Source organism: Bactrocera dorsalis, chromosome 1, assembly GCF_023373825.1.
Source record: "Bactrocera dorsalis isolate Fly_Bdor chromosome 1, ASM2337382v1, whole genome shotgun sequence".
Classification (NCBI taxonomy): Eukaryota; Metazoa; Arthropoda; class Insecta; order Diptera; family Tephritidae; genus Bactrocera; species Bactrocera dorsalis.
The window spans coordinates 78816491-78841566 of NC_064303.1; the positions used below are offsets into that span (position 1 = coordinate 78816491).

Genomic DNA, 25076 nt, shown 5'->3' on the forward strand with positions numbered 1-25076 from the left:
ATGTCTCGTCAATATTTGCCAAAAGCACCTCAAAATTTCCATGACATAATTTCAATTTTTGAAAACCCAGAAATTCGCAAGAATTATACAAATTCAAAATATGACAATGATTTGGCATTCTATCGTGGTACGGTGATTGAAGAGGATTTCGGTTACTCAATTTTTGTGTCCCCTACAATGTGTAACTCAATAATGGATATGCCTACTGGCGAACCACGTCATTATTTAATAGATGGAACTTTTGGTGTAGTACCGATAAGTAGTTCCAATAGCTTTAAACAGCTGCTAATATTTCATATTGCTCATAATGAACATGTAAGTATATTATTTTTAAATATTGTTGCGGTTAAATTAATATTTGTACATTTTTTTTTAGACATTTCGTTTTATCTACATTTTAATGTCAAACAAATCTTTGAATGCATATATCCATGTACTACAATACATCCAAAGTAATATTTTTGACATGAAGCCCACAACATTCACCACGGATTTTGAGTATGGCTTAGACAGACATGTTGGTTTCATTTTACACAAGCTGTTCGAAGGAATGCTTCAAAACTTCCTAAGTTCATGTCGAAATTAAATAAAGATAATGATGCGAAACAATTGTTTCGCAAATTTCTAATATTACCGCTGTTAAAACCGGATGATATATTAATTGGATATCTAAATCTGAAAAATCAGGCTTTGGGTTATAATTTAAATAGCATTTTTGAACAATTCGTAGCATATTTCGAGAGACAGTGGATTAAAAAGGTATATTCCATAAAATATTTAAAACTCCCGTTTTAAGAAATAACAGATGTCATCACTATGACGTGTGACCTCTATTTCTTTTACATATACTCATACACTTGTTCATTTTCGTCTATGTATTCATTTTCATTCATTTTCTGTATTTGTTAATTTTGAGTTCAAGTTTGTATTCAATGCTAATGTAAAGTCAGTTGACAAGAAGTAATAAAGCCGAAAGGTCCATTTGACAAAAGCTGAGTGTCACATATGTGTGTACATTAGAGTGGGTCAATTTGTATGGAGCAAAAAAAATGCACCAAGCGGTTATCAAAATCGTAAACTACGATGAATTCTAAAAAAATTTGCCCAAGAAACCATGGCTCTAAAATCAAAACGGAGCCTCCGGTTTTTAACGAGAAACTTTTCATTTTGTTTTTTTTTTTTCAATAAATGAAATGGAAAATAGTAACAACTACTGGAGCCGAAAACATCAAGCTGTGACCGTACAGGTGCTGCTACACCTTCTCAGCAGCGTTCTTTTTGTGATGCATATCAAGTTGATCTTAAGATCTCTATATACTTGCAATTTTGAGAAAGTGCTCTACACAAATTTAAAACATTCAAAAATGTTATTGAATCTTTTAAGAAAACTAACAGTAGTGGTTATGTCTGGATTTGTTCGAAATGAAATTCCAACAGCTTTAGAAGCTGTATAGATAACGGTCTAATTTTGATGTTTAGATTAAGGTTAAAAAAGTTTTTTAAGAAATTGGCCATTAAATCATCAATACACAAGAAATGTAAAAGCTCATGGGTTTTGTAATTTTAAGAAATAAAACGTTGTGACCCTTAAAAATAAATTAGATATTTATAAAATAATAGTATTTAGATCGGGTTTTAAAAAGCTTCGGTGATCGGACGAGAACCGATGTATTCAGCGTGGTATGGTCGTTGGCCGCTCTGGTCGGTGTGTGTATATGTTACCTATCCACCCATAAAAATTAAAATAATAATAAATAAAATTCAAACTTTAATAGCTTTCATCTTCCGCGAAATCGTATTGCAGTTAACAATATCATTTTATATCTATATATAAAGCAAAAACTTAACTGTTAAGGGCCAAACAAAATATAATATACTTCTAAAGTTCAGAATTAATTAGTTTTAAGGTCTTGTTTGCTGTCCATCCTAGATGTTGCGTTTCGACTTGCAACCGTGACTGCCATAACACCATCGCGATTTTTTTCTATAGTTCGACGTGAAACGCTAGTCAGCAGTTGCGCAAAGCGCTCGGTTCCTTGAATATGTGGAGGAATTTGTGGATCCGGAAGTGGAGGATTGTCAAATTCTATGTATTCGAGCAAATGGTCATAGGGTATGTTTGCAGTGAAGGGCGGCTCCGACAAAATGCTATTGTTATCTAAGTTTATCATCTCAACATAATCAGTGCAGTCAAAATTTATAGTTGGTTTTTTGTAAGAAGAAGAAGAAGTTCCAGAGATTTACATATGCACTCAAAAGTGGGCGGTGACATGCCAAAATTTTCATATTGTCGAAATTCTGGCTGCAATACAACACCGAATACCAAACTCAAGATGTTTCCCTTCAACAGTTATTAAAATTTCCGATCTTTAGTGTTTTCAAAAATTACCGTTATATGGTAGGTGGGCGTGGTTATTATCCGATTTCGATCATTTTCCAGATATCTCTTAAGTAGGCATTGTGTAATATGTATACCAAATCTGAACGAAATCGGTGGGGTGGTTCCAGAGATTTGCATATGAACTCATAAGTGGGCAGTGCCACGCCCCCTATAAAAAATTTCTGTACTGTCGAATTTTCTGCTTAAATACAACATCACATACCAAATTTGAGCAAATTAGCTTCGATAGCTACAAAACAAGCAAACAATCGACAGTGGAATAGGAATTGGATTTTTTTTTTACAAAATACAATATACGAAATTTTCTCGCTAAAAACCGGAAGCTCGATTTTCATTTTAGACCCATGGTTTCTTGGGCAAATTTTCTTAGAATTCATCGTAGTTTACGATTTTGATAACCGCTTTGTCAAGAAAAAAATTGACCCACTCTAGTGTACATATATGACTCCTTTCTTTTTAGGAAGGCGCATCAAAATTCTCCGTTTATAACGAATCCATTAAAACTACAAGCTTAGTAGAATCGTTCCATGGGCAATTGGGTAAATACCTTTCGAAAAACGGAAGTTTTTATAAATTCATAGACCATTTACTAGATAAATTAAAAAATCATTGGACGGCAGTATTTCAATATGTGTAGCAAAATTAAAAAGGCAAAAAACGCCCGAAAATTTGATTAAAACTATATTAAGAAATTTGGAAAATGGTATAATCAGTGTGAACGACTGTCTTAGCCAGTTAAGTTATAACTTATATAAGGAGGTGTCTTTGAACGCGATTATGGAACAAGATAGTATAACGACGACGACAGGTGTTGAGAATGATGAGGTTGATCCAATAATTGATACCTTACCATCTGTCCTGCCTTGCACCATTGAAAATACTTTGACATGCATTATTTGTTATGAAAAACAAAAAAATATATTGTTATTGCCATGTAGTCATTTTAATATTTGCAGTGATTGTTATGAAAAATTGGACGCTGAAAAAAAAAGGAATTCTGTGTCAACTTTATGTCCAGTGTGTCGGACCATTGTTCAAAAAGCCAAAAACATTTTTGTCTAATTTTCTTTCGTTTATTTTGATTTGGGGTTCTTTTTTTGAATTATTGATATTCCATTAATTTTTCTTAATATGAAAATTTTTTGTTGAATTATTAATGTTCTATTAATTTTTGTTAATATGAAATTCTTTTTCTGAATTATTTATGTTCTATTAACTTTGGTTAACGTGAAATTTGTGTGTAACTATTCAATAAAATACAAAAAGAATTAGAATATTATTGTTTCATTAAAAACATGAAAGGGCAATAAGGCCTTTAACCCTTGTGTTGCCACCCAAAAAAAATCACACTGTCTGCCGCCCAGGGTACCTGGGTACCCTAACGCAAATCCGTGCGTATAAGTGCGTTATACGTAAAAATAATTGAGTGCATTCTATCAGGATCTATTTATTGACATCTGAGAAAGGTATTTCTCCTTGAATGTACCATATAAATTACGTACAGACACCTTCATAGTCCTAAATCAAGAATAAAACGCGCGCTGCTCTAACGTAAATTTCTCGTTTTTGCGAAGGTCAGTTGCGTGGAATTCGAGTGGTGGGGATACAGGTCGCTCTCTGAATTGCTTTGTACCTCAGGAACGTTCAAGAATTCCGTAAAACGAATATAAGCGGTATAGTTAAGTTTCCGTCGTTGACTCACTGGAGTCACTCCAGTCAGTTTGGATAGTTCGTTAGCGTGTGTGCATTACATATCGATATTCGTAGTTATTTATTTATTGCAATACTATCGAAAAAAGTTTGTGAAGTGATAAGTAAAGATAATTGTATTTTATTTATATACCTCAGGTAAATAAAACGATGGAGGAGTTACCGAAAGCACAGTTTTTGAGGTAATGTAAATAAAATAAATACACGATTTATTTACCACGATAGGTTTTTAATTTTATCGAAAATTTAATGCGAAAAATATGAATAAAATAAACATAAAATATGGATAAAATAAAATAAAAAGAAAAACAAAGCTGTAATACTAATTAGTACGATGCACTATGATTACGAAATTTCTGATGCAGCTTACAAAAAAAACAGAAATGATTTTGTTTTATAATCAAACAAAAGCTGACTTTGACACCATGGATCAAATGTGTACGAGGTACTCTACCCAACAGCGAACGTGTAGATGGCCGCTGGCTTTCTTTCTCAATATCCTCGACATTGCAGGTGTACCTGCTTATGTCATCTACTATGAGAATAACAGCATGCTTTGCAAGAAAACAAACAGACGAAGACTTTTCCTTCGACAATTGTGAGAAGAATGAGCAATGCCGCTGATCGAAACCACTCTACCAAAATCCCAGTCGAAAGTTTGAAGGGCCAATAGTAGAGGTGGTACCAAGAAATGACAAATGTCGAGGCGCCACTGGGAGGGGAGCTGTTGTTGGATCTTGTTACATTTGTAACGAGCGTTTGCGAATAACGCTGAAAGACACGGAAATCCTGCGTTGAATGCGATAAGCCCGTATGCGATCAGCTTTCGGTGAACATTTCTAAATGTTTACATTGCAATGAGTAATTTTTCGTTTTTCTTAAATTTTTAATTAATTCTAAAAATTTAGTTATTCAAATTGCCTTGTTTAAATTATTACTTATATTTCACTGTGCAGAAAACGAAAAATTCATTAATTTTTTTGTAACTTCATGTCGCAAAATAAAATTATTATTATTATTATATACAGCATTTTTTATCACTAAATAATTAAAAATGAACATAATTTGTTGTAGTTATCTTGTAGATACTTATTTACTCCTTTAAGATATAAAATAAAATTATAATCATAATGCATTATACGAACTGCGCCGAAGTTGTGTCGGGGTACCCGGGTACCCGGGTGGCTGAGACGTGTTTTTATTTTCAAATGTAACATTTCTGAAGTTAGAAAAAAATTTAAACTATGTATAATGCACAATTCGCTAGATAATCGGTTAAACCATGGGAATCCAAGAGGATTTTAGCCTATCTTTTTAGAAAAAATATTATTCAACAAAATACACTCCGGTGGGTACCCGGGTACCCGGGTGGCAACACAATGGTTAAGGCTTTACTTCTCTTTCGAAGTGTAATACAGCCTTTTTTGAAATAAAGGCGCTATTGCACCCTGCCGCAACGTTCAGCAATGCAGTTAGTATTCAATGAACTTTTGCGAGTCAAGATACCCCGAAAATATAACTACTTGAAATTTCGTAGATCTTGGTACCCTAAGGTGGTTGGAGTTGTAGACGGGTAAAACCGAACCATTGCCACGGTCAAAAAATTCCTTAGCGGGCTAAGTTTTTTAAACTGCAGAAGCAAACAAAAATGAAGCTGCAAAACTGATCAGTTAGCACAGAACATCACAGTCCGGAGGGCATGTCTGGTTAAACAAATTTTGAAAATTTGAAATACTACCGCCTTAAAAAATGTTTTATTGGGAGATATGTATAGCAAACACCTATATCAACCAAACTCATCAAAACCAAATCAACATTGAGAAATATCCCTATAGCACCTAATTATATTAATAATTACATTCGAGTTGAGAAGAAGAAGTTAGAACTACATGTACATTGTAAAAAAACGTAAACACTTTTGTAAATTCGAAGAATAAACTTAACTTATTAGTTTATAATGAAACAGTTTTAATGAAATTGATAGAAAAATGTTGCGGGAAAATATTTAGGTTATGTTTTAAATAATTGTTGGCAACATAATTGTCAATTAAATCAATGATCGTGATGTATCCGTATACAAGAATATATATGTACATACAGTTCTGATGTGCTTGAGTGAAAGTATAAGAAAAAGATTCATAGATTATAATTATTATGATAAAAAAATCTATATATAGTATATAAAGAAAGTTGTGTGAGTTACACCAATTATAACTCAAGAACGGCTGAACTGATTTGGCTGAAAATTGGACAAAAGACATAGGATACCTTTTATCTCTTTAAGTCAAAATTTAATACAACTCAAAAATACAAAAATTGTATTTCAAATAATAAGCATTCGTGCAAAATTAATGTTTGTAGGAATCATTTGAATATATGCATACAATTTTAAACAGACTCTTTCTCAAAACTAATGCAATTGCCAAGTATTTTGAATAGTAGAAAAGAACTGCAACCAAATACGCAGTGAAATAGATTATAAGTGGTCCAGTAATCCAGCCGATTTTTTCGTCTTTCCACGCCTGAAAACCGGTTCATCAGGTGCAGTCCACTAGAATGACTGTCTTTTGAACTCCGGTGAAAAATGATGGAGCTATGTTTCTATTGTCACACACCGACGCTACAATTCGGTTTTATTGCGATTAAAGAGCACCCAAACATGAAGCTTCTCAGAATCAGTTATTTGTTGTCTTTGTTGGATTATGAATTTGCGAGGCACCCAGTTTGCCCAGAAGAGCATCATTGTCATCGGTGCTTACTTCGCCTGTTTCCAGCTTAGCAAATATTTTTTCAACGGTAGATTTCCCTGACCCCAAATTCAACAGCAGTTCCAAAAATCAATGCTTTATTAACACACGAAATGCTTTATGATCCATTTTTTTGTAAACTAACACAAGTTGCTTCACAAAAATGCTATCTCTCATTAACTAATAGTTATAATCCAACTAATAGAAATCATATAGATGGTAGTAGTAGTATTATCTATGTATGTATCAGCCACATCATCACAGTGAAGAGCATGGACGGGTTCTCTAGTTACTTATACGAGGGCTGCTATATATATTTCTGGCCTAATAATGAAAATAGGCATATTTATCAACGAAAATAGTTTCTTTTCGTTGGATTGGAAGACCCACACGGTCGATTGCTGTTTTGTTTCGGGCTCATACGCATAGATCCATGATTCGTCACCTGTGACGATCTTATAAACGTCTTTTGAAGCACCGCGATCGTATTTTTTCAGCATTTCTTTACACTAATCCACACGAGCCTTTTTTTGAGCGATTGTCAAATTGTGCGGGATCCAACGAGAACAAACCTTTTTTACGGCCAGGTGTTCATGCAATATCGAATGTATGCTGGTGGGAGAATTGCATAGGCATGCCTCTATCTGAAGGTATGTTACATGACGGTCTTGCATTATCAGTTCACGTACGGTATCGATGTTTTCTGGCACAACGGCTGTTTTTGGACGACCTTCACGGAATTCGTCTTTGAGCGAACGTCGGCCACGATTGAATTCGTTGTACCTGTTTCTCACAGTGCTATAGGATGGTGCTTCATAGCCATACAAAGATTTTAGTTCATCGATGCACTTTTGTCGTGATAATCCACGTCGAAAGTTGTGAAAAATGATCGCACGAAAATGTTCACGAGTTATATCCATTTTTTGGCCAAGATGAATTTTTTAATTCCCTGTAAATAAAACAATTCACGATTAAATGACAAAACGTTCTGAGTGATGTTATGCTAAAAAATGTCAAACTTTCCAATGAAAATGTCAGATTTCACCTGGCAACACTTAGTGTTGCCTAGTCCAAAAATATATATAGCAGCCTATGTATTTTGGGGACTTTCATATCCGAAAGAAAAGGGAGAAAGATCATTTTAATAGTTTATTTGCACAATCGTTATTACATCCACTTAACTGCAAACTATGTTGTCAATAGAAATATATATTTATTTGAAAAATACTCAAATATTTTCACTGAAAATATCGATTATTTTGTCAAGATGTTTTTCTGCTTGAGGAATCGGGTCAATACTTACCGTAGCCTATTTTCCAACATCCAGTTGGCTTTATATCGTAATCGTATGATATCCTATGATATATGTTAAAGAAATTTAGAGAGCATCTTTCCTGATAATATATCCTAATAAAATGTGAAGAGCATATTTTCCAGAAAACAACGTGATGGGATGCCAAAAATAGATAAAATTCGATCCTAGCCCCCATATCATATAAAAAATTCACACTTCAAATTATTTCGAATATTATTTTTTATTATATATATATATTATATTTTTTGGCTGATCATGCCATTTTCCTCGAGTTAATGATTATCTTTATTCTTATGGTTTCTCTACTGAATATATTCATCTAATTTGAATAAAACTTAGTAATTTTGCCTGAAAACAAATTCCTCTACCATACTTTAGCTTTATGTCAAAGGTAAATTCAATTACTTTAAATGCTCCCCTAGCCTTAATACATATATGCATGAAATGAAATTGATATAGGCTTATGTGTAATCCCCAGGAATGGAACGGAACCGTCGCAGAACTTCAGAATGCGTCTCATACCATAAGTGAGCCTCCAAATGAAATTGCGCTTTAAAAAATATCGCCTCTCTTTTCGTAATTCCCTTCTTCTTCTTCTTTACTGGCGTAGACACCGCTTACGCGATTATAGCCGAGTCAACAATAGCGCGCCAGTCGTTTTTTCTCTTCGCTACGTGGCGTCAATTGGAAATTCCAAGCGAAGCCAGGTCCTTCTCCTCTTGGTCCTTCCAACGGAGTGGAGGTCTTCCTCTTCCTCTGCTTCCCCCGGCGGGACGGCGTCGAATACTTTCAGAGCCGAAGTGTTTTCATCCATCCGGACAACATCACGTAGCCAGCGTAGCCGCTGTCTTTTAATTCGCTGAACTATGTCAATGGCGTCGTATATCTCGTACAGCTCATCATTCCATCGAATGCGATATTCGCCGTGGCCAACGCGCAAAGGACCATAAATCTTTCGCAGAACTTTTCTCTCGAAAACTCGCAACGTCGACTCATCGGTTGTTGTCATCGTCCAAGCCTCTGCACCATGTAACAGGACGGGAATTATGAGCGACTTATAGAGTTTGGCTTTTGTTCGTCGAGAGAGGACTTTACTTTTCAATTGCCTACTCAGTCCGAAGTAGCACCTGTTGGCAAGAGTAATCCTGCGTTGGATTTCCAGGCTGACATTGTTGGTGGTGTTAATACTGGTTCCTAAATAGACGAAATTATCTACAACTTCAAAGTTATGACTGTCAACAGGGACGTGGGAGCCAAGTCGCGAGTACGACGACTGTTTGTTTGATGACAGGAGATATTTCGTCTTGCCCTCGTTCACTGCCAGACCCATTTGCGTTGCTTCCTTGTTCAGTCTGGTGAAAGCAGAACTAACGGAGCGGGTGTTGAGACCGATGATATCAATATCATCGGCATACGCCAGCAGCTGTACACTCTTATAAAAGATTGTACCTGCTCGATTAAGTTCTGCAGCTCGAACTATTTTCTCCAGCAGCAGATTGAAGAAGTCGCACGATAGGGAGTCGCCTTGTCTGAAACCTCGTTTGGTATCGAACGGCTCGGAGAGGTCCTTCCCGATCCTGACGGAGCTTTTCGTGTTGCTCAACGTCAGTTTACACAGCCGTATTAGTTTTGCGGGGATACCAAATTCAGACATCGCGGCATAAAGGCAGCTCCTTTTCGTGCTGTCGAAAGCAGCTTTGAAATCGACGAATAGGTGGTGAGTGTCGATTCTCCTTTCACGGGTCTTTTCCAAGATTTGGCGCATGGTGAATATCTGGTCGGTTGTTGATTTACCAGGTCTGAAGCCACATTGATAAGGTCCAATCAGCTTGTTGACGGTGGGATTTAATCTTTCACACAATACGCTCGACAGAACCTTATATGCGATGTTGAGGAGGCTAATCCCACGGTAGTTGGCGCAGATTGTGGGGTCTCCTTTTTTATGGATCGGGCATAGCACACTTAAATTCCAATCGTTGGGCATATTTTCGTCCGACCATATTTTGCAAAGAAGCTGATGCATGCACCTTATCAGCTCTTCGCCGCCGTATTTGAATAGCTCGGCCGGCAATCCATCGGCCCCTGCCGCTTTGTTGTTTTTCAGGCGGGCAATTGCTATTCGAACTTCTTCATGGTCGGGCAATGGAACATCTGCTCCATCGTCATCGTTTGGGGTATCGGGTTCGCCTTCTCCTGGTGTTGTGCGTACACTGCCATTCAGCAGGCTGGAGAAGTGTTCCCTCCATAATTTAAGTATGCTCTGGGCATCGGTGGCTAGATCACCTTGTGGGGTTCTACAAGAGTATGCTCCGGTCTTGAAACCTTCTGTAAGTCGCCGCATCTTTTCGTAGAATTTTCGAGCATAACCCCTGTCGGCCAGCTTATCGAGCTGTTCGTACTCACGCATTTCGGCCTCTTTCTTCTTCTGTCTCCAAATGCGTCTCGCTTCCCTCTTCAACTCTCGGTATCTATCTCATCCCGCACGTGTTGTGGTCGATCGTAACGTTGCGAGGTAGGCAGCCTGTTTTCTCTCCGCTGCGGCACGGCACTCCTCGTCGTACCAGCTGTTTTTTTGCACTTTCCGAAAACCAATGGTTTCGGTTGCAGCTGTACGTAAGGAGTTGGAAATGCCGTTCCACAGTTCCCTTATACCGAGTTGTTGACGAGTGCTCTCAGAGAGCAGGAGTGAAAGCCGAGTAGAGGATCGTTCGGCTGTCTGTTCTGATTGCAGCTTCTCGACGTCGAACCTTCCTTGTGTTTGTTGGCGTGCGTTTTTTGCTGAACAGAGGCGGGTGCGAATTTTGGCTGCAACAATATAGTGGTCCGAGTCGATGTTAGGACCTCGGAGCGCACGCACATCTAAAACACTGGAGACGTGTCTTCCGTCTATCACAACATGATCGATCTGGTTGGAGGTTTTTCGATCCGGAGACAGCCAGGTAGCTTGATGTATCTTCTTATGCTGGAATCTAGTACTACAGATAACCATATTTCGGGCCCCGGCGAAGTCGATCAGCCTCAACCCATTTGGGGATGTTTCCTCGTGGAGGATGAATTTACCGACCGTAGTGCCAAAGATACCTTCTTTGCCCACCCTGGCGTTGAAGTCGCCAAGCACGATTTTGACATCGTGGCGGGGGCATCTCTCATAAGTGCGCTCCAAGCTTTCATAAAAGGCATCTTTGGTCACATCGTCCTTCTCTTCCGTCGGGGCGTGGGCGCAAATCAGCCATATGTTGAAGAACCTCGCTTTGATGCGGATTGTGGCAAGACGTTCATTCTCCGGAGTGAATGATAGTACTCGGCGACGGAGTCTCTCTCCCACCACGAATCCAACACCAAACTTGCGCTCCTTTATATGGCCACTGTAGTAGATGTCACAAGTCCCTACTCGTCTCTGTCCTTGTCCCGTCCATCGCATTTCTTGGACGGCGGTGATGACAGCCTTTATTTTCACGAGGACATCAACCAGCTGGGCAGCGGCACCTTCCCAATTAAGGGACCGGACATTCCAGGTACATGCCCTTAGTTCTTAGTCCTTATTTCGTTTGCCATGGTCGTCATCTAAAGGGGGGTCTCTCATGCGAGGCTTATAGTTGATTTTCATTGGGGTTTTTTTTTACGTGGCGGGTCCCAAACCCAGCGCACAGCCCTAAGTAGAGGATATTTCGCCTTCTCACTTTAGCTCGCCTTCAAACGGATGTTCTTAGGCTACCCAGAGGATACTTGGTCAAAGACCGGAAGTCGTGAGCTGCTTGAGTCATATGTAAAAGAATCGTTTCTGGCCACTCCCAAGTGAATGGCGATCAGAGAACTTTCCTCACTTGCGTGAACTTCTACACATGACTCCATCCTCCGTAATTCCCTTCCGTATGCTAAAAAGCCGTGTGAACCATTATGGTTGACCAAGGTGAAAAAAGTCACCTTGCACCAATAGAAAAGGTTTTTTTTTTTTGTAAGCGCATTGACTCCTTTGCCGCTACCGTATTATTAAAAATTTTATTTTCTTAATCTTGTCTAATGCCAATGTTTATTCAAGTGTTTTCAGGCAAAACTGAGACGAGAAGTTTTATGGTATGGTTTCAAGAAGAACGCGTTCTGCATTTGCTCATTTGAAAATGACGTCGCCAAATTTATCTTTCCTGTTGTGTGTTAATATTTTTTTCGATCAGAGTAGATTATCTACATACATAATTTTCTTTGTTGTTCAAGTAAATCCACACAACTGTTATCGACCTATCCAAATTCCGAGCAATGGTGCGATTGGTCAAACCTTCACCAGGCAAAGCGTCCATAGCTTCTTTCTCTTTATCTTTAAGTACAATTTTTTAGAAAAAAATGCTTTTATAGAATTTTTAGAGTTACAATAAAACTTTAAAATGACATCAATCGTTTTTGGATCGGAAAAACATTTTTCAGTATTTTTTTACTGGCGTAGACGAGTGGACAACAGCGCTCCAGTCGTTTGTTCTTCTCACTATTTTGGCCCAATTCGAGATACAAAGTGCAGGCAGGTTCTTCTCCACCTGATGTCTTCAACGATGTTCAACCTGATGTCAAACGGTGTTTCTTTTCTTCTGCTTCCATCGGCCGGTACTGTATCAAAACCTGGAAGCTGGACCTTCTTTCGTTTAGACAACATGTCTTAGCAAACGCAGCCGCCGTTTCTTGATTGATCTTGCTGAACTGTGTCAATGCCGCCGTATATATCTTGTAGAGGTCATTGTTCCTCATTAGCTTTGCTTTGTAACAACCAATCAGTATGTTGACGGCGGTTTAATTTATTCAGAAACTATTTAAATATTTTTTTAAAACAATATGGTATGTTAAAAATCTGTCTTTTGACCTAACAATACTTAACGGTGCTATACCCACGCATCGGCATCTGAGGTCGATCAATTACATTTTCGTATGCAACTCGTTCCTTAGGATTGCTACGACGGCGTGTCGTACACCGAACTTTGGATTTTATACAATAATTATCGCTTCTTGTACAAATTACGTCAGTGAGAATGCATTAGTATGGTATACTCGTAGTATGGATGGATAATATGAAAGTACTTCTATTCATGTTAATGCTGTGTGTGGTATGTTTGTGTTTTAGTAATTTATATTTCATATTAGCTCAGAATGCTTTTAAAAAATTATTATATTTTATTCTTAAAAGGATGCAAACCGTTATCACGAGGATATTTTCGGAATCACGTTACGTACCGCAGAAATACATACGAAGTCTAGAGCAACAGCACGTATACGCATGGCATCTCAGCCATAGATGGGAAAAACAAATACCTTTTCCGATTTCAATGGGCCCTAGAATTTCTACGGAAGATGCCATGAATATTTGATAAAAATTGTCCGTATGGAACTTAAGACAATTAATTATTTACCAAAAGGCGCATGGATACACCCTTTATTAAACATATAAAGTGTGCTCTGATAGCTAAAATGGCATTACTATTATAACATATCTTTAGTAAAATTTGAATCTATTTGAAAAAAATTTCTTGTAATCTGTGAAGTCCGAAAATTTTTCCTGGAATCATCCCAAGTAACTCCGTTCATCGAAACATTTTCGAAAAAATTATATAATTAATTAAAGTACTCTCACTAATGCAGGCAGTTATTTAGTAATTATCTCGATTTAATTATCATATTTATATTAATAGTGCATTACAGCATGCCGTTCATTATATATGTGTGTACTTGGAATTACATTCATTTTAAATATGAAACTAACTACAACCTGAACTAAACACAAACATCACACTATTAAAAAATGTAAAATATTTAAGATATTTAGTTTAAAATTTCGAGCATTAAGCATTACTTTGTGTATTCGGTATTAAATAAATTGTTGTTAAGCTCCTAGTACCTTTATACAAATATAAGGAATATACTAAGCACAATGGCATACTACTATTACAGCACACTTATTCTTAACATATTGTATTCATCAGTAATTTTACGTATATTTGTTATAAAATTTTTTGTGTTCTCCAAATCATAATAAATGTTGAAATTCTCGAATGTGTTTGCAATTTCATATTCATGTTGCCATTTAATAATCACTTTTACAGTTGGAGATAGTTTTTATTTCTTAAAATTATAAAATTCCTTAAAATTATAACAATCGTATTGAAGCAGTGTTCATAAGCTTTTTTTGATGTTAATTCAAATCCGCAATGAATTTTAAATAATTTGGTAAGTATTTACCGTGTTCTACAAATTTAACATATCACGAATACTATTTTATTGCTCTAAAGTTAGCTTGCAATATAAATATGTAGAAATAGGAATACTGAAATAGGTGTATTTGCATTTCAGAACAAGTTGGGCCTTTTTGAATGACCTTAAATATTTATTGAATTGCCGTTTATAGTATTCTCTCAATATAAGTTTGCCTAGAAGGTTGACCGAGACCCCATTAAGCTTATGTGTAGATAAATGATTAAAGTAACGAGCTGAGTCAATTTAGTTTTGTCGATCTGTCTGTATATAGGCGAACCAGTCCCCCAGTTTTTCAGATATCCTTGCCCCAAGATGCAGTTGGAACAGTTGATATACAAGTATGACCACTATAGCACAAGGCTGTCACATAAAGTGTAGACGAAATTAGGTGCTTGAATGGGCAACATTTTTATTTGACGAGATCTCCAAATCTGCCACGGGCAATAGTTCAAGGAAACTAAGCAATATCTGAAGAAACTGATCAATTCACTACAGCATAAGATGCTATACAAACTGACCGATCAAAATCAAGTTCTTGTAAAGAGTCTTATATATACTATATATACATACTATATATACATACTTATTTATGTATTTGTGATAGAAATTATAGCTCGGCTTCGGTGAATGCGGTGGTTGTGGAACGACATTGGTTGGAATTTTTACGAATAGCTTCGCACAAACAATGCATAACACTCGTGTAGTATTCCTTGTTGACAATTTGGTCTGTCGGAACGAATTCGGGATGCACCACAGTCAACGTAACATTGATTTTTGACCTGCTTTGACGTTTTTTTTTGGCTTCGGCTCACCTTTGCCACTATATTCGACCGATTGATCATCTGTTTCTGGGTTTGTAAGCATAGATTCAAGACTCATCGTCGATAATAATATATTACATGACATCCTGGAAGTCGAAACACATTATTCCGTATACGTTAAAGCGACGCTGAATTTTCGAAAAAACGAGTGATTTTGGAATCTTTTCTTAGACCCGAATGATCTTTGAAAATGTTTTTCATTGATCCTTCCAATATTTCAACGATGTCAGCAATAGTTTCATTGAGCATTTCCTCAAATGTTTAATTAATGCGGCACGAATAACCAATAACCAATGCAGTATAAGATGGTGCATTATCGCACTTCTTTGTTCAGTAAATTCAGACATAATAAAAATTGAAGAGCCTCACAAAAAGAAGCGTTACTCAAATACTAATGAAAATTTTGACGAGCATACTTGTATATATTACTAACAGTACTACTAACTTATAGAAAAAAAAATCCGATTCGAAAAACACGCGAAGTATAAATTACTTCACTTTTCAATTTCATCGCAGTAGTATTGTAAAATCTAAAGACGGAGGTTACAAGATTTTTGGGTGATAGAAAAATTATGCTTTCAGATTTGACTTGAGGGTATGAAACTGCATTAGAAACACCTAAGATTTTCATGTCACAAATTATGTGTATACCAGTGTAATTTATACCAATCAAAAACACATTTTTGTACCTTTGAATAATTTCTCTCATCATAATAATCGCCGAATGCACTTTATGTATCGTACTTCAGAATAACAAGCGTTTACTAAACACTAATGATTATTTTGTTGTGACATTTGGCACAGATATCACTGACAGTCATACCAACCCAAAAAGAAATATTTCGACCAATGTGTTTTCGCGCAAAGTTTAAATTAAAAAGTCTTACTAAGTCCTTTTTGTATTATTATTTCCACAGTTTTATTCGAATACACTCAAATTCATTTAGGTCAATACCCAATTAAACCTTTCGTATCAATATATAAATTGGAATGAGACCATATGACCACACATTTTGGGGCAAATATTTACACTTCAGCAATAACTACTCCACAATTTTATAAATTTTCATTCTGCATATTATGTCTGTAATACCTAATTACCGCAATTTGAAAATTAATTAATCGGTCAGTTCATCCACACTGCTCAAATTAAATAAAGTATATAGCCCAAAGTCCGTCGGCCATTTCCTGAGCACGCTCTTCAACAGTATATAGCGGTCCTAGCTCTCATACAATTAATATAAGAACAAAATTAAATGGGTATAATATAGTTTATTACTGAAAAGGTATGAAGTTAATCCGCGAAATACCCAAGCTGCAATACACTACATAAATATTAGTTATTCTAGGAGACATTATGACCCCAATCGACTAATGCGTGAGTTATCTTAACAAAATTGAGTGGAAATATACATATTCTCGACTCTCTGAGAGCACTCGTCAACAACTCGATATAAGAGAATTGTAGGGGGCATTTCAAGCTAAATACGTACAGCTGCAACCGAAACCATTAATTTACGGAAAATGCAAAAGAACAGCTGGTACGACGAGGAGTACCATGTCGCAGCGGAGAGAAAACAGACTGCCTACCTCGCAACGTTGCGATCGACCACAACACGTGTGGGATGGTATATGTATATACTGAGAGTTAAAGAGGGAAGCGAGACACACTTGCAGACAGAAAGAGGGAGACCCAAATGCGTGAGTCTGAGAGCTTGACAAGCTGACTGACAGAAGGTTTCAAGACAGAAGCATACTCTTGTAGAACCCCCAAAGGTGATCTAGTCACTGATGCCCAGAGCATACTTAAATTATGGAGGGAACACTTCCCCAGCCTGCTGAATGGCAGTGAACGTACAACGGCAGGAGAAGACGACCCTGATTCCCCAAGCGATGACGATGAAGCACACGTTCCATTGCCCGACCAGGAAGAAGTTCGAATAATAATTACCGCGACAGGGGCCGATGGATTGCCAGCCGAGCTATTCAAACACGACGGCTAAGAACTAAGAAGAATGTATCAGCTTCTTTGTAAAATTTGGTCGGACGAAAGCATGCCCAACGATTGGAATTTAAGTGTGCTCTGCCCAATCCACAAAAAAAGAGACCCCACAATCTGCGCAAACTACCGTCGGATAAGCTTCTTAAACATCGCTTTTTAGGTGCTATCGTGCGTATTGTGTTAAAGATTAAAGTCCATCGGCAACAAACTGATTGCACCTTATCAGTGTGACTTTAGACCTGGAAAGCAGCAACTTACCAGATCTTCACCATGCCCCAAATTTTGGAAAAGACCCGTGAAAAGAGAATCGATACACACCACCTCTTAGTCGATTTCAAAGCGGCTTTTGACAGCACGAAAAGGAGCTGCCTTTATGGCGCGATGTCTGAATTTCATATCCCTGCAAAACTAATACAACTGACGTTGAGCAACACTAAAAGCTCCATCAGGATCGGGAATGACCTCTCCGAGCCGTTCGATAATAAACGAGCGTTTAGACAAGGCGACTCCCTATCGTGCGACTTCTTCAATCTGTTGCTGGAGAAAATAATTCGGGGTGGAGAACTAAACTAAGAAGATACGATCTTCTACAAGAGTGTAGTTAGTTCTGCTTTTTCCAGATAATTTGTCTATCTTGGCACCAGCATCAACACCAACAACATCGTTAGCCTCGAAATCCAACGCAGAATATCTCGTCTCAACAGGTGCTACTTCGAACCAAGCAGGCAATCGAGAAGTAAAGTCCTCTCTCGACGAACAAAAATCAAAACTCTATAAATCACTAACTTTCCAGTCCTGCTATATGGGGCAGAGGCACGGACGATGATAACATCTGATGAGTCGACGTTGCGAGTTTTCGAGAGAAAAGTTCTTCGAAAGACTTATGGTCCTTTTCCCGTTGTCCACGGCGAATATCGCATTCGATGGAATGATGAGCTGTAAGAGATATATGAAGACATTGACATAGTTCAGCGAATCAAGCGACAGCGGCTGCGCTGGCTACGTGATGTTGTCCGGATGGATGAAAACACTCCGGCTCTGAAAGTATTCGACGCCGTACCCGCCGGGGGAAGCAGAGGAAGAGGAAGACCTCCACTCTGTTGAAAGGACCAAGTGGAGAAGGACCTGGCCTCGCTTGGAATATCCAATTGGCGCCACGTAGCGAAAAGAAGAAACGACTGGCGCGCGGTTGTGAACTCGGCTATAATCGCGTAAGCGGTGTCTACGCCAATTAAGAAGAAGAGAAGTTGTATGGGAGTGAGCGGAATTATCTATGGTCCCCTCCCCCTTTTGAAAAGGATCCCGTTTACCAATCCAATAATACATACTTTTGGTTAAGTTATTACACAGTTAGCTGTTGTACAATTTCTATATAAATATTTAATTTTTTTTTTGTTTTTTATTTTCTATATGCATATATTTAAAATATTTAAATTTTTAGGAAAAAATACTTTTTTCCATTCATACATTCATTTTTAACTTCAAAAGTGTTGCACATATAGGAAAACGGTAAAGAACCAGATTAAAGAAATTATAACTCTTAATTTTTCTAAATTTGTTTCATCAAAATCGGACAAGTGGTTCGCGAGTTATTTTAAACTACGTTTTTACCAAAATGTTACAACTAAGCGAAAAAACATCAAAATAAGGAAAAAATTTAAAAGGTCATAAAAAAAAACTGACACATACGAACGCCAAAGCCTTTGAGGGTTTTACTATACTGAACTAGTACCATCACCCTGACTTGGAATTTCTCACCCTCCCCCAAAAATGTTCCACAGTGTTATTATATATGTATGTATATGTGTTTTAGCTGTGTGTGTGAGGCAATACTTTTTCCGGAATTGTTGTTTTTGGCAGCTGTTACTAGTTTGGTTTACCATTTTATAAGGAATATACTTACTTTGGAACAACGTTTGCATACCGTACAAATTTATTACCACAATAATGTTAAGTTCGAACTCTGATTTATTGAATAACGTTTATTTTATCGAATAACGCGCATTCTCAGAGACGCCGTACAGTGCGCACGGAAGACCTATTACTGCTGTGGAGCCCAGTACCGAAAAAGACCCGAAAGAGTCCATCCGCTATCGCTCACAGCAAAAAGTTACTGTGTGATGTGTTATTTGGGTATTATTACTTAAACAAAAAAGCCGGTCATAATACGTATATAAATAAGAACGCTGTCATTAACCATGTGGAGAGCTTCGGCTGTCAATTGCCGAAACCAATTAAAGCAGATTTTATGTTTAATATTAAAACTTGACCATAATAATAAATTAAAGTATCCTACAATTTTCAATTTGAATTATGTCCAATCATTCAAGTAATTTGCAATTTAGCTCCGATTTTTCATACCAATCTATTTCATGTCTTCTTATAGTCGTTCATCTTCGTTGATCTTTTTATTTTCCTTTTCTTAATGTTAAACGCTTTGACCAATAAAATTTTCTTCTGCGCCCTCTTAGTGTCAATTCTAATTACATCGCCTTAATCGTTGCGCCTTGATTAAATATTGGTCCAGGTCCTTAGCATTTAACTAATTGAAGGCGGGTATATGTAGAGTTGAATCAGTTAACATTGTATTTTAAGCAGTTTTTATTTGAAAAGTTTGATTAGGGACGCGAATGATCTAAGTATGGTATTGACTGCTGGTACGAATATTCTCTCATCGACAGTAAGACTTGTTGAATTATATTTTAGCAAGCAATTGCGATGTCGTCCGCGCATAAGAATATTTAATAAAAAAAAAATAATTAATAAAATTTATGTCACTTACTTCATTAATAGAGCAGTGCAGAATAAGATTCAAGATTGTGGATGATACTCGTAATTCTGAAAACTTTGTTGTCGTCGTTCAAGATCGCTATTAAAAAATTTAAAACGGCGAAAATTAACGAAAATGCGAAATTTAAATGCAATTGATGAACCGTTTTGTAATGTGATGCTTATAACGGTAAATTTTAGAATAGCATCCCCCGATGTCGGGGTTAAAATGGGTATGTACGGATAGAGGAGGCCCTCCAGATCAAGAAAATATATGTATACATATAGTTGCCGCTGACTTATGGTTTCGTTTAAAGTTAAATTTATAATGAATTTTACAATTGTATTTTTAACTTGTACATCCGCTAACACTTCACTAATTCGTTTTTACTTATTTATTTTACGAGCAAATTAAATTGTGCATATATATATATTAAATTGTGCAAAAATAACTTTTATTCAATATTTAACCTGGGTACCTGTGGGTCCATATAAGCTGTAAGTTGAGTAAAAATTGAGAAACTTTATACAAATGTTTGCTGACACTATGAAGAGATTGGTATTGGAGATGGGCGTAATTGGACCATTGCCAGGCATAGGCGATTGTGAGGAACTTAAGTTGAACGGTTGTAATAAAGTTAACGATTTGTAAATGTTGTTCAGGCGTAAGCCTTTCCACGAAGATATGCCAAACAATACTGAACAAAAATACCTTGACTGCGTGATACATCTCAAGCTAAATAGTGCAAAGTCAGCCGGTTTTTCGAAAATTCTCTTATTATTCATGTAGGGGCTAGTTTTAATTCTAGTTATCGCTTGGACGAACAGGTGGATAGACAGGCACGTAGTCCATCGCGTTACCATGACCATTACATTAGTTTTAGATATTACAAGCATCCGTTAGGTGATAAAATTCTATTAAGTATCTGAAACTGTTCAACAACTGTTCATTCTTATGACATATATTTCTTTTGTATGTTTCACTTGCCTCTACATTAGCAATATCTGTGTTTCGTATAAAAGAGAACATATTAGTCAGCTTTTATTAGAAATAACAGATAACATACCAGTATACGTAATGCCGTCTTTTAGTTTCTAATTATTAACACACAATATCGGTATTTAATGAACGGAAATACTTGTTAACTTACTATTCCTATTTATAATATTCCAGTATACAGTAGAAAATCATTTTTTCGAGTAAAAATAAAAACAACTACAAGTGTTTACTATATATGGTTATCGACGTATAAGAAATTACCCCAGCTACACTCGTTGCGTTAAGATATTGTTTGTCACGGATTTTGAGTCACCACCCAACAACTATGACCAAGTTTTCAGTGTGAGTGTTGATCACTATTTAGTTTTTTACAAAAACTAATCATTTCTGTCTGACATGTAATTCAGCAGAACAGTTAAGTGCCGATTGTTGCTAAACTAGAGAATATTAAAAATAGAAAACATTAAAATGTTGATTAACGAGTTAAATCAACACTGTGGAAAAAGGACCAATTCATTTTAATTAAGCTTATGCATTATGCAAACTAATCAAGATAGGTATGGATAATATTATATAAAAGAGATCAGGATGAAGAGACGAGTTAAGTTCCGAGTGAGTGTCTGTAAAAATTGAAATATCTTTATGAAACTTGGTAAACGGGATCCTTTTCAAAAGGGGGAGGGGACCATAGATAACTCCGCTCACTCCCATCCAACTTCTCTTCTTCTTAATTGGCGTAGACACCGCTTACGCGATTATAGCCGAGTTCACAACCGCGCGCCAGTCGTTTCTTCTTTTCGCTACGTGGCGCCAATTGGATATTCCAAGCGAGGCCAGGTCCTTCTCCACTTGGTCCTTTCAACAGAGTGGAGGTCTTCCTCTTCCTCTGCTTCCCCCGGCGGGTACGGCGTCGAATACTTTCAGAGCTGGAGTGTTTTCGTCCTTCCGGACAACATGACCTAGCCAGCGTAGCCGCTGTCTTTTAATTCGCTGAACTATGTCAATGTCGTCGTATATCTCGTACAGCTCCTCGTTCCATCGAAATGCGATATTCGCCGTGGCCAACGCGCAAAGGACCATAAATCTTTCGCAGAACTTTTCTCTCGAAAGCTCGCAACGTCGACTCATCCGTTGTTGACATCGTCCAAGCCTCTGCACCATAAAGCAGGACGGGAATTATGAGTGACTTACAGAGTTTGGTTTTTGTTTGTCGAGAGAGGACTGTGCTTCTCAATTGCCTACTTAGTCCGAAGTAGCACCTGTTGGCAAGAGTTATTCTGCGTTGAATTTCTAGGCTGACATTGCTGGTGGTGTTTACGCTGGTTCCAAGATAGACGAAATTATCTACAACTTCAAAGTTATGACTGTCAACAGTGACGTGAGTGCCAAGTCGCGAGTGCGACGGCTGTTTGTTTGATGACAGGAGATATTTCGTCTTGCCCTCTTTCATTGCCAGACCCATTTCTTTTGCTTCCTTGTCCAGTCTGGAGAAAGCAGAACTAACGGCGCGGGTGTTGAGGCCGATGATATCAATATCATCGGCATACGCCAGCAGTTGTACACTATTATAGAAGATGGTACCTTTTCTGTTGAGTTCTGCAGCTCGAACTATTTTCTCCAGAAGCAGGTTGAAAAAGTCGCACTATAGGGAGTCGCCTTGTCTGAAACCTCGTTTGGTATCGAGCGGCTCGGAGAGGTCCTTCCCGATTCTGACGGAGCTTTTGGTGTTGCTCAACGTCAGCTTACACAGCCATACAACGATTGTGTTAAAAACTACGAAAAGCGCTTTAAATAAATAAAGAAATACGCTAGAGGTATAAATATGTACACCTGAGATGATACAAGGGGGCTTTATAAGAACCGGGGTCATAATAAACCGAAGTGAATGGAATCGCCCACATTTAGGTGAAAATCCATATCTAAGGACGTGCTCAAACCGGTCTTGACCAAATTTGGTGTGTACTATTATTTTGACATTCTATGTTTAAGTGCGAAAGTGGGCGAAATTTGTGTATCAAAAATGGACTGAATCGGATGAACCGCCCCCAAATACCTATTACAAATATTTTCGAACTTCAGGTTTACTATACTTCATATATCGGTCAATACTAATAGCAATATATCTTTGTGTCTAAAATGTATAAAATTGAGTGAAAACTTGTCCTAGTCCCCATATAACTAATATCATCAGGGGGTCTTAACTATACCTCTTAACACTTTATTGGAATAATATTCATGCATCTTTCAAAAGTCGCAGCCAAACTATTACTAACGGTAAGTCTCTAGTATGCATAACATACAATTGCGGTCCTTCCATTGTGGTACACCTGCACCAATTTCTTTCAGTTTGCAGAATTCATTCCATTGTTTTGCGCGAAAGAATCTCTAGGTGATATATGATTCTAAAAGAGCACAATACTCAACAGGTAAACATAATTTTAATTCTTGCAAGGAATACCGCTGAGCACGCTTTCCTCTCTTCCAACGGTCTTTCTATTTTGGATGTTTTTCTATGAATTTGTTCTAGTGTTGAATGCTTGTTTCTGAAACCGAACTAATAGGTTTAACCTTTACAGAATTTATTTTTCAAAAAGTTTTGAAATTTGTAGAAGTTATGAAATTGGACTATATAACGAGACTATAAGAGGATCTATTTTAGGAGCCATAGAAACTTCAGCAATTTTCCAAAGATTTGAAAAATATCTCAGACAAATTAATGAATATAAAAGATAGGTGCATGCTGGTATTTCAGGCAACCACTTTGCAGACCTCGCTGCGAAAAATGTAGCCAGAACTCCTGCCTTAACATACTATGCCTAATCCAAGCAAGACATCTCTAACCTTATTAAGCACAAAAGGCATCAAAAAAACGCAAGCGAATGGAAAACATTTAAACATCACTACGCGGACATAAACCCAGCCAGAAATCGAATAATCTACTCGTCAACAGTTCCAACTAGCGCAATGAAGACATATACTCGATTAAGGATTGGACACACTATCATAACACACGCCCACTTACTATCGGGTAAAAGCCCATCCATTTGCCCCCTTTGCGAGGACACCGCTTCTATCAAACACTTACTCACACTCTGTCCGATGCTTCACTCAACAGCCCACAACTCTGGCAACATTGATCTCATAAAACTACTAAGTGAACCTTCAGAAAAAAATGTTATGATTGTTTATAGATTCTTAAAAACCAACGATTTGTTAAAACATATTTAAGCAACTTACACCTTTACTAACCCTTAGCAAATAGAATTTTTTACCTAGTTATAATTACAAGGCGGCTGAAGGCCTCGTAGCCAGTGCTGCGTTTATGTATTTATATAATAAAACTCCTTTTGTTATATGAATTATTATAAATAAATAAATAAATAAATAAATAAAAGATAGGTGAGCTTTGGAAGACTTTTGTATTTTTTTCGCCTGGTGCTTTCACGCAAGTGAGAAAAGATCTCTGAGCGCCATTCATTCATTTGGGAGTGTACGGAAACGATTATTTTACACATGACTCAAGCAGCTCACAGCTGCTGGCCCATAAAACATCCGTTTGAAGGCGTGCTTAAGTGAAAATGTGACCCATCGCCCATGCTCCGAGGGCCAAGCATTGACTCTTATTGCAGCCAAGATACGCACTCTCCTCTCGGTATATGGGAACTGTGAGATGGGATTTCAAGAGTTCTGATAGCATTCGACACAGTACCCGCCGGGGTAGTATGCTTCCCCCGAAATTGCTCCCCAAATTGCAAAGAAAATTTTGTCTATTTCATCTCCTTCAAAGTAATCCCCTAACCAGAGAGGGTGCATTATTGCACTTCTTTGTCCAATAAATTAAGACATAGTAAAAATCAAAGGTTTTCACAGGGTGTTTAACGTAATGCTGACAATCAAAATCTAGAAATTTAGATTTGCAACAATCAAAATACCGACAAATCAAGAAAAGATGGCGTTGTTAGATCGAGGCCATGCGGTCTTTAGTCTCCGGCTACGAATACGCTCAGGATCATAACCCTTAATCACTATAATTTTCTTTCTGTGCTTCTGTAAAAAAGGGGACGAGTTCCTTTTTGCCAA

At 37.3% G+C, this 25076-nt stretch overlaps 1 protein-coding gene across 6 annotated transcripts in view; it reads left to right on the top strand.

Moving 5' to 3' along the window:
- The window catches only part of LOC105223466 (nitric oxide synthase), a 296079-nt gene extending 281872 nt beyond the window's left edge, over nt 1-14207 (top strand). For all 6 annotated transcript variants that reach the window (XM_049449814.1, XM_049449811.1, XM_049449819.1 and 3 more), the window contains exon 19: nt 13341-14207. In XM_049449814.1, coding sequence (XP_049305771.1) covers nt 13341-13448 — 108 coding nt within the window. In that variant the 3' untranslated portion in view covers nt 13449-14207. The remainder of the gene's footprint in view (nt 1-13340) is intronic.
- Nucleotides 14208-25076: the final 10869 nt, after the last annotated feature.